Source organism: Opisthocomus hoazin, chromosome 26 (assembly GCF_030867145.1).
Source record: "Opisthocomus hoazin isolate bOpiHoa1 chromosome 26, bOpiHoa1.hap1, whole genome shotgun sequence".
Classification (NCBI taxonomy): domain Eukaryota; kingdom Metazoa; phylum Chordata; class Aves; order Opisthocomiformes; family Opisthocomidae; genus Opisthocomus; species Opisthocomus hoazin.
In genome coordinates this window covers 6,347,450-6,363,719 of record NC_134439.1, presented here as the reverse complement: position 1 = coordinate 6,363,719, position 16,270 = coordinate 6,347,450, and the positions used below count along the sequence as shown (strand labels likewise).

Sequence of the window (16,270 nt, the reverse complement as noted above, 5' to 3'; positions counted from 1 at the left end):
TCCCCAAGTGTGATGGCAGAGGGGGTCCCATTGGTCCCCACTGTCCCCAGGCTGGCGGAGGGGGTCCCATGTGTCCCCACTGTCCCCAGGCTGGTGGATGGTGTCCCATGGGTCCCCACCGTCCCCAAGTGTGATGGCAGAGGGGGTCCCGTGGGTCCCTACTGTCCCCAGGCTGGCGGAGGGGGTCCCCTGGGTCCCCACCGGTGGTACCGGGGTGGCACCGGCAGCAGGTAGCTGTGCCCCCCGAGCAGAGCGGGGTCCCCTGGCCGAGATCGGGATGTCCCCTGGGCCGGTCCCGGGTGCAGGTGGACCCCCGGGGGGGTGGGGACCCCAGGTCCCTTCCAGGGCAGAGCGGCCCTGTGGGCTCTACCCAGTGCCGAGCGGGACCCCCCCGTACCGTTCCCCCGTGCAGAGCAACTCCGCGGGTGCACAGCGGGACCCCGGCCCGTTCCCGGGGCAGAACGACCCCCGGGGCAGACCGGACCCGGTGCGGACCCCTCCCAGTGCAGACCAGCCCCGGTACAGACCCCTCACAGTACAGACCAGTCCCAGTGCAGACCCCTCCCGGTGCAGAAGCCTCCCAGTACAGACCAGTCCCGGCGCAGCCCCGTCCCGGTACGGACCCCTCCCAGTACAGACCAGTCCCGGCGCAGCCCCGTCCCGGCGCAGCCCACCACCGGCAGCCACCGCTCCTCCCGGCCCCGCACACAGGGTTAACGCTGCCCGGGCTGCGATGTGGCTCCTCCCGGTACCTCCCCGCGCCCGGCCCCGGTCCCAGCCCCAGCCCAGCCCCAGCCCCGTCCTCCGCCGCCGCCCAGCCCGGCTGCACCGGCCGGGGGCACCGGCAGCTCCGGGGGTCCCGGGGCAGCGGCCCCGCACCATGATCTGCGGCAGGAAGGCTCGTCACCCCCCCGGGCAGCCCCGCTCCCCGCCGGACGGCTCCGGGGGCCCCCGCCAGCCCGGGAGAGCCTTGAAGAAAATGGGTGAGTCCCGGGGCCGGTCCCGACGGGGGACGGGGTGGGGGGGACCAGGGCCCCGACGGGGCGGGCAGGGGAGGACCGGGCAGAAACGTCGCGATCTATGGGGGACTGAGCCGGGGAGGGGTCCCGGGGTGGGTCCCCGTGGCTGGGAGGGTCCCCATGGTGGAGGGGTCCCCGTGGTAGAGAGGTGACCCCGTGACAGGGAGGTTCCCCATGGCAAGGGGGGTCCCCAAAGTGGATGGGGTCCCCCATGGCGGGGAGGGGTCCCCAAGATAGCCGGGCTCCCCATGTAGGAAAATGTCCCCGTGGTTAGGTGACGTCCCCATGGTCGTGAGCGTCCCCATGCCAAGGGGCGTCCCCAAAGTGGACGGGGTCCCCCGTGGCAGGGATGGGTCCCCATGGCCAGGAGGGGTCCCCACGGCCGGGAGGGTCCCCGGGGTGGCTGGGGTCCCCCACGGCAGGGAAAGGTCCCCGTGGCTGGGAGGGGTCCCCAAGGTGGCCCCGGACAAGCTATGCATTGCCGCAGATGTCGGGGGGTCGGGGTTCAGCCACATCAGGGTGACAGGAGCCCTCCAACTGGGGGTATTTATTGCCCCCAGGGCTCAGCTCCAGCTCGCTGGGACTGTCACCCAACACCCTGCCTCAGTTTCCCCGCAGAGCGGTGCTGCCCGCAGCACCATGGGCTCGGGGCCCTGCTGACCCCGGAGCGGCTCGGGGCAGAGGAGCGGGTGCCCGGGAAGGTCGGGGTGCGACTGCCGGGGCGGCCGGGCCCGATCCTGCGTGGGTGCCGTGGGCAGGGCAGGAGCTGGCCCCGTGCCGCAGAGGGAGGGCTTTGCTCCCGCCGCTGCGCTGGCCCACGCACGGCTTCGGGCGTGCGGCCGTGGGCCCGGAGCAACATGGCCCGGTGCGGCCGTGTGTCTGCCGCAGCTCTGCGCGGCCCCGTGTCCGTGTGTCCCCGTGTCCGTGTGTCCCTGTGTCCATGCACCCACGGGTCTGTGCACCCACAGGCTTGTGCATCCGTGTAGCCACGTGCCCGCGTGTCGGTGTGTCCTTGCATCAGTGCATCCATCTGTCCCTGCATCTCCGTTTCCATGTATCCATGCATCCCTGCACCTGTATATCCATGCATCCGTGTGTCCGTGCATCTGTCTGTCCTTGCATCCGTGTGTCTGTGCATCCAAACATCCCTGTGTCCCTGCATCCGTGTCCCTGCGTGTTGGTGCATCCCTGTGTCCATGCACCCGTATGTGTCCGTGTGTCTGCGCATCCGTATGCTTATGCATCCATGTGTCCGTGAGTCCTTGTATCACTGCATCCATGCATCCTTGTGTCCGTGCATCGGTGCATCCCTACGTCCGTGTTCACACCTGTGACCCCGTGTGCTCGTGTGTCCGAGCATCTGTGTGTCCGTCCAGCTGTACGCCCGTGTGCCTGTGTCCACGCATCCTCGCATCCGTGCATCCACATACTGCTGCATCCATGTGTCCGTGTGTCCTTGCACTGGTGCATCCATGTATCTGTACGTCCCTGCGTCTCTATATCCATGCAGCCATCTGTCCAGGTACCAGTGCCTCCATATATCCGTGCATCCGTGTGTCCATGTATCCATGTGTCCACACATCCATGTGTCCATGTGTCCATGCATCCATGTGTCCATGTACCAGTGCCTCCATATATCCATGTGTCCATGCATCCACCTGCCCACGCATCCGCACACTAGTGTACCCGTGACCTCATGTGTCCCTGTGTCCGACAGTCCGTGTGTCCATCCCGCTGTGTACCCGTATCCATGCGTCCACACATCCATGCATCCGTATGCTTGTGCTTCCGTGTGTCCATGTGTCCGTACCTGCCCTCTGCAGGTGCCCTCAATCCCGCACCGCAGCAGGGTGTCATCGTGCAGGAGGTGGTGGCAGCTGGTGGCTGTGTCCCTGAGGCTGGGATGTTCCTGCTCGGCCCCAGCCCTGCCGTTTCCCAGCCCCGGAGCAGCGTCCCCGGCCGGAGCGGGGACACGGGCGCTGGGGCTGCTGTTGAGGTGGTTGCCAAAACAAGAAAGGGAGGAAATCACTGCTTTTCGGAGAATAGACGGAAAAGTCCCTGCCCCGCCATGAGCCCGGGCGTGGGCCTGTGGGTCCCTCGAGGCCACCCCGTCAGCGTGCCCAGCCTGACCTCCGCTGCCAGCACCATCCCGGTGCTCCCCATGCGGGTTTTTTGTGATTTTGTTGGGATTTAGTGGCTGGGCTGTGCCGTGTGAGCAGGGCTCTGCCACCGCGATGCTGTGCCCTGCCCCTCCGGCCGGCCGCGTGGTGCCCAGAGAGACCTGATGGCAGTGGCTTGTCCTGGCTGTCCCATCCTGTCCCATTCTGTGCCGTCCTATCCCATCCTGCCTGCCCTGTCCCATCAAGTCTGTCCCATCCCATCCCATCCCATCCCATCCCGTCCCGTCCCGTCCCGTCCCATCCCATCCCATCCCATCCCATCCCATCCCATCCCATCCCATCCCATCCCATCCTGTCTGCCCTGTCCCGTCATGTCTGTCCCATCCCATCCCATTGCATCTGTCCTGCCCCATCTCGTCTGTCCCATCATGTCCCATCCTGCCCTGTCTGCCCTGTCCCGTCCTGTCCTATCCTGTGATATCCCATCCCATCCCGTGCTGTTCTGTCGCGTCCCGTCAGGTTTGTCCTGCCCAACTCTGTCCCCTCCCGACCTGTCTGCCCCACCCTGTTCTGCCCCATCCTACCTTTCCCATCTTGTCCCATCATGTCCTATCTGCAGTCACACTGTGCCACGTGTGCCCCACCTCACCCCATCGCATCACCCTCCACTGTCCATCCCGCCCTGTCGTGTCCCATCCCTTCACCCTGTCCCATCCCATCCCATCCCATCCCATCCCATCCCATCCCATCCCATCCCATTGTGTCTGTCCTGTCCCATCTGTCCCATGCTGTCCTGTCTGTCCCATCCCATCCCATCCCATCCCATCCCATCCCATCCCATCCCATCCCATCCCATCCCATCCCAACCCATCCCTCCATCCTGTCCCATGCTGTGCTGTGACATTCTGTCCCATCCCATCCCACCCCACCCCACCCCACCCATCCCACCCCACCCCACCCCATCCCATCCCATCCCATCCCATCCCATCCCATCCCATCCCATCCCATCCCACCCCATCGTGTCAGTCCTGTCCCATCTATCCCATGCTGTCCTATATGTCCCATGCCATCCCACCCCACCCCACCCAATCCCACCCCATCCCGTGGGATGTGCAGGGATGTACACATTCAGGTGTGCATATAGATGCACACCGAGCCCCACCTCCCCCCCCTCAGCACCCCCAGTACACCCCCCAGATCCTCCAGTACCTCCCAGTGCCCCCAGTGCCCCCAGCAGCTGCGCAGGGTGCCCACGGCTGGTCCCCCGCAGGGCTGACAGAGGACGAGGACGTCCAGCGGATGCTGCGGGGGTCCCTGCTCCGGAAGATCAAGGCCCGGGGGATCCCCAGGGAGCGGCTCTTCCGCCTGCAGGAGGACGGGGCCACCGTCTGCTTCGAGGGGGGCTTCAGGCGCGCTCGCTCCGGGCAGAGCTGTGAGTGCTGGCGCTGGGGACCCTCCCCCTGGGGGTTGGGGACCCTGGACCACATCCTGCACAGCCTCGACCTACAGGGAGGGGTTGGGACCTGGGCGTGAGCTGGGACCCAGACCCCAGCCCAGGACACAGATCCCAACCCAGGACCCAGACTCCCACCAACAACCTGGACCCCTGCCCAGAACCCGGTCCCCACCTGGGTCCCACACCCCCACCCAGGACCCAGCCCCCAACCTGGGACCTGGACCCCCACATGCAAACCAGATCCCACCCTGCAACCCAGACCCTCACGTGCAACTGAGACGCCCGCCCTGGCACCCAGACCCCCACCCAGGACCCTGACCTGGGACCTGGACCCCACTCAGTCCCAGACCCCCACCCAGAAGCCAGACCCCAATCTGGGACCCAGACCCCCACTTGGAGCCTGTCTGGGAACCTGGACCCTCACCCAGGACCCAGACCCCAGCCCAGAACCCAGACCCCAATCTGGGACCCAGACCCTAGCCCAAGACCCAGACCTCAGCCCAGGACCCCAGCTGGACTCCATCTGGGAACCTGAACCACCACATGGGACCCAGACACCAGCCCGGCACCCAGACACCAGTCCAGCACCCACACCTCAAACTGGGACCTGCACCCCCGGCCTGGGACCCAGACCCTGACCCGAGTCTTGGACCCCCAGTCCCGAATATGGACCCTGACCCAGGACCCAGACCCACACCCACTGCACTCAGTGCCTCCCAGTGCTTCCCAGTGCATCCCATTACATCCCAGTCCACCCAGTGCCTCCCAGTGCACTCCAGGCCAAGCCCCCAGTGCCCACACCCTTTCCCACCCGCCTTGGGACCAGCATGAGGTCCTGTCTCCATCCTGGCCAGACTCTGTCCCTGCTCCCCAGCATCACCCATCTCTTCCCACCCTCTCATGTGGGACGGGTGCCCGGAGCTGGCACCGCTGCGAGACAGCTCCATCCCCCACCGGTGTCCCTGTCCCCGTCCCCGCAGGGGACAGCGGCCACCGCTCCTGTCTCGCCTGGGATTAGTGAGTTAAGCCCGGCTGCGGCATCAACAGCACCCGAGCCCTTGTTCCCTGGGGCACAAAGGGGACACACAGGGTGGTCACCGGCAGCCGGGGTGTCTCGCTGGGTGCTCATGGGTGGGGGAAATGCCGAGGGACCACCTCCCTTCCCGGGGTGGCCCCATCACCGCGCGTCCCCCCACAGTCTCGGTGATGCACGTCGAGGGGGTGCGCGAGGGACACCAGTCGGAGGGGCTACGCAAGCACGGGGCCGCCTTCCCCGCGCGGCACTGCTTCACCCTCGTCTTCAAGGGCAAGCGCAAGAACCTCGACCTGGCCGCCCGGGGCGAGGAGGACGCCCGGCACTGGGTGCAAGGGCTCACCAAGCTGATGGGGCGGCTGCAGGCCATGAGTCAAGTGGAGAAGCTTGACCAATATCCTTCGTTGGAGCTATGGGGGCTTGGGGACGGGTTGGGGACGGCCATGGGGGTGACGTCAGGTGATTTCCTTACCTCGGCGTAGCTGGATCCATGGGGTCCTGCAGCGAGCAGACAGGAACAAGGACAACAAGATGTCCTTCCGGGAGGTGAAGAGCATGCTGAGGATGATCAACATCGACATGGATGATGTCTACGCCTACAAGCTCTTCAGGGTACCCACCCCGTGCTCCACCACCCGCTGTCCCCTGCTGCTGTCACTGGGAGGGAATGCTGGCTCCTCCTCTGCCTTCCCCAGTGCAGAGAGCTGTCAAACTCCTCACACCCAAAGCCACCCATCATCGCCAATGGCTGGGTCCACCACCAATGGCTGGGTCCCATCAGCAGCTCCTGCTCCTGATGGGGTGGGGTGAGCTGTCCCCCCGCCTGCTCTGTGGGTTCCCAAGGTGTGATATTCTCCCCCCCCACCATGGGCATCTCCCCCCATGGGCATCTCCCATGATCCCTTTCCATCTGGGGAAACTGAGGCACGGTGCTCTGCTCTGCTCCACCCCAGACTGGAAGGTTGGAGGGCTATGGGTAGGGGGACAGAGGGAACATGCCCCCACACCCCCCTAGGCACAACCCATCCCCGAGCCCTCACGACAGTAGCTGAGCCCCCCCACACTCGTCACACACGCTGCCAACCCCAAGGGACAGGCAGGATGAGGGGGGTGGCCGTTCCCCCTCCCCGCGGGCAGGGGACAGTCCCCAAGGTTGGCCTGCGGTCCCACCAGGAGTGCGACCGCTCAGGCAACGAGCGGCTGGAGGGCCGGGAGCTGGAGGAGTTTTGCCGACGGCTGCTGCGGCGGCCGGAGCTGGAGGAGCTTTTTGGGCGTTACTCGGGCGAGGACCGTGTCCTGTCGGCCGAGGAGCTGCGGGATTTCCTGCGGGATCAGGGCGAGGACGCCAGCCTGCGCCAGGCCCGCGCCGTCATCCGCACCTACGAGCTCAACGAGAAGGGTATGGCTGAGGATGGCCAGCTCCGTTCGTGGGTGGTGGTGGGATGGCGGGATGGGAGCGGCCGGAGCCAAGGGAGGTCATGGATGGCATGGGGATGGGGCTCTGCTTGGTGGTGTCACCCCCATGTCGTCCTCCAAGGTTTGGGTGAGTGTCCCCATGTCCCTTCCCTGGGGTGGCATCTGGTTTCAGTGGTCCAACATGTGGCCTTGCTAGTCCCTGTTGGATGTGGCACTGTGGGGACAGGGGACATGAGGGTGGGGATGGACAGCAGGTGGACCTTCATGTCTCCTGGGTGATGCAGTGCCAGCCCTAGCATGAATGTGACACTGCCAGGGAACCTCCATGTCCTTTGGGTCCCACCACGGCAGGTCCAGGGTGAGCATGGCACCAGGAGGACAAGGGACATCATGGTGGGGATGGAGGACCTCCATGTCCCTTGGGTATCACAGTAGGAACCCTAGGGTGGACATGGCACTAGCAGGATGGGGGACATCAGGGTGGAGGTGGAATACCAAGGGGACCTCCACATCCCCTGGGTGCCACAGTGCCAGGTCTGGGGTGAACATGGCACTATGAGGACAGAGGACATCAGGGTGGGGACAGAGAACCTCCACATCTCATGGATGCCACCCTGCCAGCTCCAGGCAGAACATGGCACTGGCAGGATGGGGGACATTCAGATGGAGATGAGACACTCGTGGGGACTTGCATGTCCCCTGGGGGCTGCAGTGCCAGGTCTGGGGTGAACATGGCACTGCTGGGAGACAGGGGACATCCAGCTGGGGACAGTCCCTGGGGTGGCACCCTGCCAGCAGCGTGCAGCCCTCTGCGACACCCCTCCACTGTGTCCCACAGCCAGGCAGCAGGACCTGATGATGCTGGATGGCTTCATGATGTACCTCCTCTCGGCGGCTGGTGACATCCTCAACCAGGAGCACACCAAGGTGCACCAGGACATGAGCCAGCCCCTGTGCCACTACTTCATCTCCTCCTCCCACAACACCTACCTGACCCGCAACCAGATCGGTGGCACCAGCAGCACCGAGGCTTACGTCAGGTGGGTGCCCCTGGTTGGTCGCTCCATGGTTTGAGGGTGCTGGGGTGGTGCAGGGGCCCATCCGGTAACGGTGCGGTGGCAGGGCGCTGATGGCGGGGTGCCGCTGCGTGGAGCTGGACTGCTGGGAGGGCTCCGACGGGGAACCCATTGTCTACCATGGCCACACGCTCACCTCCAAAATCCTCTTCCGCGATGTCATCGAGAGCATCCGCGACTACGCCTTCAAGGTCAGCCAGGTGCCACCAGCCCTGGGACGGGTGCTGGGTGCCGGGTGCTGAGCGCTGCCCGTCCCTGTGCCCAGCAATCACCCTACCCTGTCATCCTGTCCCTGGAGAACCACTGTGGGCTGGAGCAGCAGGCCACCATGGCCCGGCACTTGAAGGCCATCCTGGGGGACATGCTGCTGACGCAGCCGCTGGAGGGGCAGGACCCCCATGACCTTCCATCCCCGGAGGTAAGGCCACCCGCCCACCCATCACAGTGTCCCCATGTCCTCTCCGAGCCCTGAGCTCGGCCCTTCCTCCCACAGCAGCTGAAGGGGAAGGTCCTGGTGAAGGGCAAGAGGCTGCCAGAGCCGTGGCACGAGCCCCGGGATGTCACATCCCTCTCAGATCCCGAGGAGAAGGAAGAGGAGGAGGAGGAAGAGGAAAAGGAGGAGAAGCTGCAGGAGAGAAGCAGACGGCAGGTAAGGGGCTCCCCCAGGGCTATGGTGCTGGAGGACCACGGCATCCTGGAGGTGCTAGAGGACCATGGCATCCCACTGGTCCTGGATGACCATGGCATCCCGGAGGTGCTGGAGAACCGTGGCGTCCTGGAGGTCCTGAAGGACCACAGCATCCCGGTGGTGCCAGGGGACCACTGCATCCCAGCATCCACCATCATGGCCCTGCTCTCTCCTCTTCCAGTCGCTGCAGTCACTGCAGGAGGTCAAACCTCTGCAGGTGGGTCGTGTGATGGAACTGGGTGGGCTGAGGGGTCGGGTACTGCGGGGGCGGCGAGCGGCTGTCACTGGCTGGCAGAGGGGACTGAGCTTGGGGACTCTTTGGCTGTGCCTTCCTCTTCCACCATTGGGCTGGGTGCTCCATTTGTGCGGTCTCCGTCACCTCAGGGTCTCCATTGCCTTTGGAGGTGATTCTTCATTGCCTTGGTTCTCCATCACCTTGAAGTCTCCATCACTTTGAGGTTTCCATCACCTCAAGTTCTCCATCACCTTGAGTTGTCCATCACCTTGGGTTCTCCATCATCTTGGGGTCTCTGACATCTTGGGGTCTGCGTCACATCAGGGTCTCCACCTGCTTGGGTTCTCCATCTCTTTGGGGGTCTCCATTGCCTCAGGTTCTCCATCGCTTTGGGGTCTCCGTGGCCTCGGGGGTCTCAGCACTCAGCACCAGCAGGGTAGGGGATCTGTAGACCCTCAGGCAGGCGGGTGACCACCGGAGCTGGGGTGGCCCTGATCATGGTGGCTCTTGCAGGCCAAGGAAGCGTCACAGGTGGCCCCAGAGCTGTCAGCTGTGGTGGTGTACTGCCAGGCTGTCCCCTTCCCCGGCCTGGCCCACGCCCTGCGCCACCCCCAGCCCTGCAAGATGTCCTCCTTCAGCGAGAGGAAGGCTCGGAAGCTCATCAAGGAGGCGGGTGAGGGTGACGGGATGGGGACAGGGACAGGGGCAGGGTGGCTTCATGCTCCTGACCTCACTGGGAAGCAGCACAGGGCTGAGACCGAAGGGCTCTGTCACCGGGGTGGCTCCGCAGGTGATGCTCGGGGACACACTGGCCCTGGCCAAGCTGCTCTGGTCTGGTGGGACTGGGGTCTGGGGCCAGAGGCCAAGGTGAGGGTCACAGGGCCAGGGTCAGGGTTTGGGATGTGGCATCTGGGTCCAGGGTCAGGTGTGGGGTCTGGGGCTGGGATGAAGATCTGAGTTGGGGTCCAGGGTGTGGGGTCAAGGTCGGGGGTTTGGGTTCACGGTCCGGGGGTCCAGGGTCAGGGCCTGAGGTCAGAGTCTGGGGTCACAGTCTGGGGTCCAGGGCTGAGATTAAGATCTTAGTCAGCGTCCAGGGTCTGAGGTCTAGGGTCAAGATCTGGGATCCAGGGTCAAGGTCTGGGGTCTAGGGTCGAGGTCTGGGATCAAGGTCGGGGTCTGGGGTCCGGGGCTGGGATTAAGATCTGGGTCAGGCTCCAGGGTCTGGGGTCTGGAATTTGAGGTCCAGGGTCAGGATCTGGGGTCAGGGCCTGGGATCCAGGGTCAAGGTCAAGGTCCAGTGTCAGGGTCTGGGGTCTAAAGTCAAGGTGTGAGGTCACAGTCAGGGTCCAGGGCTGGGATGAAGATCTGGTTCAGCAGCCAGGGTCAGGGTCTGGGGTCAGGAGTCCAAGGTCGAGGTCCAGGGTTGGGGTCTGACCCCCAGCGTCCAGCTTCAGGCTCTGGCTCCGCCCAGCCTGGCGGGCTCTGTCCCTGTCCCCGCGCCAGCAGGACACCCCCTGGCAGGGCCCCGCTCCGGCACCCATGGGTGCCGCGGCCCCGCTCAGCCGTCCCCCCCCAGGCCCGGCGCTGGTCCGGTACAACGCCCGGCAGCTCAGCCGCGTCTACCCACTGGGGCTGAAGATGGACTCCTCCAACTACAACCCCCAGGAGATGTGGAACGCCGGCTGCCAGCTGGGTGAGACCCCAGGGACCCCGTGGACACCCCGGGGCCTGGGGGACCCCCGTTCTCTGGAGCCACCCCCCACCCTGACGCCCTGTCCCCCTGTCCCCACAGTGGCCCTCAACTTCCAGACGCCGGGCTATGAGATGGACCTGAACGCCGGGCGCTTCCTGGGCAACGGGTGCTGCGGCTACGTCCTGAAGCCCCCCTGCCTGCGCAGCCCCCCTGGAGAGGGCCCCAGCCGCCTGGCGCTGCAAGTCAGGGTGAGGGCACCCCGCTTCCCCTGGTCCCGCGCCCGGGTGGGTGCCACCCGCATCCCTGCTGGGTGACAGCCATGGCATTCCCATGCCTGGCCAGGTGCCACCTGCATCCCTTTGCATAAGTGATGCCAGCCCCATGTCCAGCCAGGTGCCACCCACATCCCTTCTGGGTGACACCAACCCCGTGTCCAGGCAGGTGCCACCCACGTCCCTTCTGGGTGGCACCAACCCCGTGTCCAGCCAGGTGCCACCCACGTCCCTTCTGGGTGATGCCAACCCAATGTCCAGCCAGGTGCCACCCACGTCCCTTCTGGGTGACGCCAACCCAATGTCCAGCCAGGTGCCACCCACGTCCCTTCTGGGTGACACCAACCCTGTGTCCAGCCAGGTGCCACCCACATTCCTTGTGGGTGACACCAACCCCATGTCCAGCTAGGTGCCACCCACGTCGCTTCTGAGTGATGCCAACCCTGTGTCCAGCCGGGTGCCACCCACATCCCTTCTGGGTGACACCAACCCCGTGTCCAGGCAGGTGCCACCCACGTCCCTTCTGGGTGATGCCAACCCAATGTCCAACCAGGTGCCACCCACGTCCCTTCTGGGTGACGCCAACCCAATGTCCAGCCAGGTGCCACCCACGTCCCTTCTGGGTGACACCAACCCTGTGTCCAGCCAGGTGCCACCCACATTCCTTGTGGGTGACACCAACCCCATGTCCAGCTAGGTGCCACCCACGTCGCTTCTGAGTGATGCCAACCCTGTGTCCAGCCGGGTGCCACCCACATCCCTTCTGGGTGACACCAACCCCGTGTCCAGCTAGGTGCCACCCACATCCCTTCTGGGTGACACCAAACCCGTGTCCAGCCAGGTGCCACCCATGTCCCTTCTGGGTGATGCCAATGCAATGTCCAGCCAGGTGCCACCCACTTCCCTTCTGGGTGCCACCAATCTCTCTTCTCCTGGGGCCACTGATCAAGTCCTCACGTCTGTGCGGGTGCCATCTATGTCCCTACTCCTGGGTGACAGTGACCCCATCCCCACTCCTGGCCTGGTTCCACCTGCATCCCTTCTCCTGGGGACACCAGCCCTGTCCCCACACGCAGCCCTGTGGCACCCGTGTCCCCACCCACCGCGTCCCATGCACCCAGAACCCTCTGTCCCCAGGTGATCACGGCGCAGCAGCTGCCCAAGCTGAACCGGGAGAAGGGCAGCTCCATCGTGGACCCCTTCGTGCGCGTGGAGATCCACGGCGTCCCGGCCGACTGCGGCAAGCAGCAGACCCACCACAAGCTCAACAACGGTGAGCGACCGCCGGGCCACCACCGCCCGGCCACCGGCCCCAGGGACAGCCCCGGGCACCCCGAGCCTTGGGACAGCCCAGGGCACCTGGTCCGTGGGGACACCCCCATCCCTGAAGATATCCCAGGGCACCCATTCCCTGGGGACACCCCAGGGCACCCCAAATCCTGGGGACACCCTGGGGCACCCCAATCCCAAAGACATCCCAGGGCACCCAGTACCCCCTGGGGACATCCCAGGGCATCCAACACCCCAGGGACACCGCAGTGACACCCCGATCCTTGGGAACACCCCAGGGCACCCCAAATCCTGGGGACACCCTGGGGCACCCCAATCCCTGAAGACATCCCAGGGCACCCTATCTCCAGGGACATCCCAGGGGACCCCGATCCCTGGGGACACCCCAGGGCACCCTGATCCCGGGGACACCCCAGGGCACCCAGTCCCTCCTGGGGACACCCCAGGGACACCCCAATCCTGGGGACACCCCAGGGCACCCCAATCCCTGGGGGGTGGCAGAGCCCCCCGGCACCCAACACCCCGAGCACCCGCTGCCCCCCGCACCCCAGCTGCCGACCCGAGTGCAGCCGGTGCCCAGGACTCCCCAGTCCCCCCAGTGCACCCCAGTCCCACAGTGCCCCGTCCCCAGCGCAGCCTGATCCCCGCCAGTGGCAGGGCCCCAGTACATCCCAGTCCTCCCCAGTGCACCTCCCTCCGGTGTACCCAGCCCAAGCCCAGTGCAACCCCTATTCCTGCCAGTATAATCCAGTCCGGCCCCAGTATCACTCCCATTCCCCCAGTATAGCCCAGCCTGGCCCTGGTATCACCCCCTTTCTCCCAGTATACCCCATCATGGCCACAGTATGACCCCATTCCCCCAGTATAGCCCAGCCCAGCTCCAGTACAACCCCTATTCCCCCAGCATACTGCACCACAGCCCCAGCATGACCCCCCACTCCCCAGTATACCCCATCACAGTCCCAGTATGACCCCCATTCCCCCAGTGTAGCCCGGCCCGGCACCAGTATCACCCCCATTGCACAGCATATCCCAGCCCACCTCCAGTATGACTCCCATTCCCCCAGTATACTGCACCATGGCCCCAGTGTGATCCCCATTCCCCAGTATATCCCAGCCTAGCTCCAGTATGACCCCGCTTGCCCCCCATATACCCCACCACGGCCCCAGCATCACCCAGTTCCCCAGTGTACCCTGCAGTGGCCCCAGTATGACCCCCTTTACCCCAGTATAACCCACCACAGCACCAGTATGGCCCCCTGTATAGCCCAGCCTAGCCCCAGTGTGACCTCCTCTCCACCATTATAATCCAGTCCAGTCCCAGTATGACCCCCATTCCCTCAGTATACCCCACCATGGCCCCAGTATGACCCCCATTCCCCCAGTAAAGCCTGGGACTGGCTGGGCTGTACTGGGGAAATGGGGGTCAGCTAGCCCCAGTGTGACCTCCTCTCCCCCAGTATAATCCAGTCTGGCCCCAGTATCGCCCCCATTCCCCCAGTATAGCCCAGCCCAGCACCAGTATGAACCCCACTCCCCCAGTATACCCCACTATGGCCCCAGTATGACCCCCATTCCCCCAGTATAGCCCAGCCCAGCACTAGTATCACCCCCATTCCCCAGTATAGCCCGGTCCAGCTCCAGCATGACCCCCATTCCCCCAGTATACTGCACCACAGCCGCAGTATGACCCCCCATTTCCCAGTATAGCCCAGCCCAGCCCCACTATAAGCCCCATTCCCCCTGTATAGCCCAGCCCAGCCCCAGTATGACCCCCATTTCCCCAGTACAGCCCAGCCAGTCCCAGCATCACACCCACTCCCCCAGTCTGCCCCAGTCCCCACGTTCCCCAGTGCAGGACGGCGGCTCAGCCGGGGCAGGGGTGCGCGGGGTGGGGGGCCGAGCTGGTGCCAGCGCCCAGGGTGGCCGCGGTGGCCGCGGTGGCAGCGCCCACCCCCCGTCCCGCTGCCGCAGGCTTCAACCCGCGCTGGGAGGAGACGCTGCGGTTCCAGCTGCGGGCGCCCGAGCTGGCCCTGGTGCGCTTCGTGGTGGAGGACTACGACAGCACCTCCTGCAACGACTTCGTGGGCCAGTTCACCCTGCCCCTGGCCAGCATGCGGGAAGGTGGGTGGGCGCCCACCCCGCCGCCCCACGGGGATGGGGACGGGCCCCCCGCCGCCCGCTCAGCCCCCGTCTCCGTCCCCAGGGTATCGGCACATCCATCTGCTCTCCAAGGATGGGGCGTCCCTGTCCCCCGCCACGCTCTTCGTCCACGTGCGATGCGAGAGCCTGTGAGGTCCCCGTGGGAGGGACGTGGTGTCCCAGGGCGGGGGATGGCGTGGTCCTGCATGGGGTGGGCACCCTCCTGCGCCGCAGACACCCCGCGTCCCGTGCGGGGACAGCCTGGGGACACCGCTCGCCCGGCTGCGGTGACAGCAGGGCTGGTCAGGGGACCCACGGGGATAGGGGACCCCCTCCATGTCCCCAAGGGCCACCCTGCCTGCCAGCCTGTGTGCCCCGCTCCTCCCTGCCCTGGCTGTGACCCCCAGGGGACAGGGACGCTGTGACCACCGCGACGGGGCGGGTGGGCCAGCACAGCCCCGGGAGGGGGTGAGGTGGGTGACAGCAACCCCCGAACGTCACCACCCCCGGCCACGCTCGATCCTGGCCCCACTTTGGGCTGCAAGGACGGGGCCATCGCCACGAGGTCCTCGAGGGGACCCTGCCACCACGCAGTCCCCGAGAGGACCCTGCCACCGCACACCCCATGGCATCGAGGCCTCGCTCGGCTGGGGCCGTGCCCCCCTGCTCCAGCGCCGCTCACAGACTCACAGCCCGGTGCCAAGCCAGTCCAATAAAGGTTTTATTTAACAGCGCCTGTCCCGGTGTCCCTGTCACCTCCCGGGGCCCGTTGGGTGGGGGGACGGGGGGTGAGGGCTGAGCCCAGCCCCAAACGCAGCACGGCCCTGGGGAGCTGCCAAACACCCACGGGGGGTGGGGGGGGTCACTGGAGCAGCCCCCAACAACGGAGACAGGGGGAGGGTCCTGCACCCAGCCTCCCCCCACCCAGGACACCGGGGACACAGGAGGGGACACAGGTATTTGCATAGGTGACACGGGACCCCGAGCAGGGGGGACGCGAGGGTGCTGCTGGGGGGGGATGTGATGGGCTCCTGGTCCCCACCGAGGCCGCGCAGGTCCCGGCCGGGGTGAGCACAGCCCCTGGGGGTCCCACGGGGCGCGACGGGGGGCCCGGACGGGGAGGCGTGGGGTGCATAGACGGGGTCCTGGCCTTGGCGTGCAGCTGTGGAAACCTTTGGCTGGGAGGGCGGGAGCGTCTCGGAGCTCTGCGGGGACACGGTCCGTGGCACGGCGGGAGGCGGCAGGCTGCCGGGGCGCTCGGTGCCCGGGATAGCGTGATGGGATGAAGGTTTTCCACGGAAGAAAACTCTTCCTTTACCTCGGAGGTCCCCGTAGCACAAGGTGACGAGCCGGGTGGAAGCGGCGCTGGCGCGGCGGCAGAGCCGATGCCGAAGGCGCGTCGCAGCGCAGTCGCTTGCGTGTGCGGCCGTGTTTCCACGCTCCCAGAGAAAAGCAGCCGAGCGGAGAGCCCCGAGGTGCGGCAGCGGCGACGGATCGTCCCCCCGGCGCCCGCAGCCCTGGCGTCGCGGCGGGGGACAAGCCCCGGGAGTCCGAGCGGAGCGGGGTGGCCGAGCCGAGTCCCCCCCGTATCTTCGCGCGTCGCTGCTCCTCGGTTCAGCGTTGAGCAGCGAGGGTTCCAGTCTCCGAGGCTGGGGAGGAGAAGGGACAAGGCATCGCTTGCACAAATAGCCCTTAGAAAGAAATTCTGACGTGCTCCCGAGCCCGCGGGGAGGGACGGTGCCATCCTCCCCCTCCAGGCACCCGCGGCAAGGGCCGAGTTTAGCAGAGGAGGGAGCGAAGCGGGGGACACAGCGGAGCCGCAGCCAGGGC

The 16,270-nt window shown here is 66.0% G+C and overlaps 1 protein-coding gene across 1 annotated transcript; it reads left to right on the top strand.

The window, feature by feature from the left end:
* The first annotated feature begins 733 nt into the window (after window positions 1-733).
* Window positions 734-15,152, top strand: PLCD3 (phospholipase C delta 3). The gene is made up of 16 exons (XM_075443475.1): window positions 734-983; window positions 4,410-4,571; window positions 5,794-6,022; window positions 6,111-6,240; window positions 6,802-7,027; window positions 7,883-8,084; window positions 8,167-8,311; window positions 8,386-8,538; window positions 8,614-8,769; window positions 8,990-9,025; window positions 9,557-9,716; window positions 10,620-10,736; window positions 10,836-10,984; window positions 12,146-12,281; window positions 14,273-14,422; window positions 14,505-15,152. The coding sequence occupies exons 1-16, from the start codon at window positions 734-736 to the stop codon at window positions 14,591-14,593; spliced, it is 2,490 nt and encodes an 829-aa protein (XP_075299590.1). The 3' UTR covers window positions 14,594-15,152.
* Window positions 15,153-16,270: the final 1,118 nt, after the last annotated feature.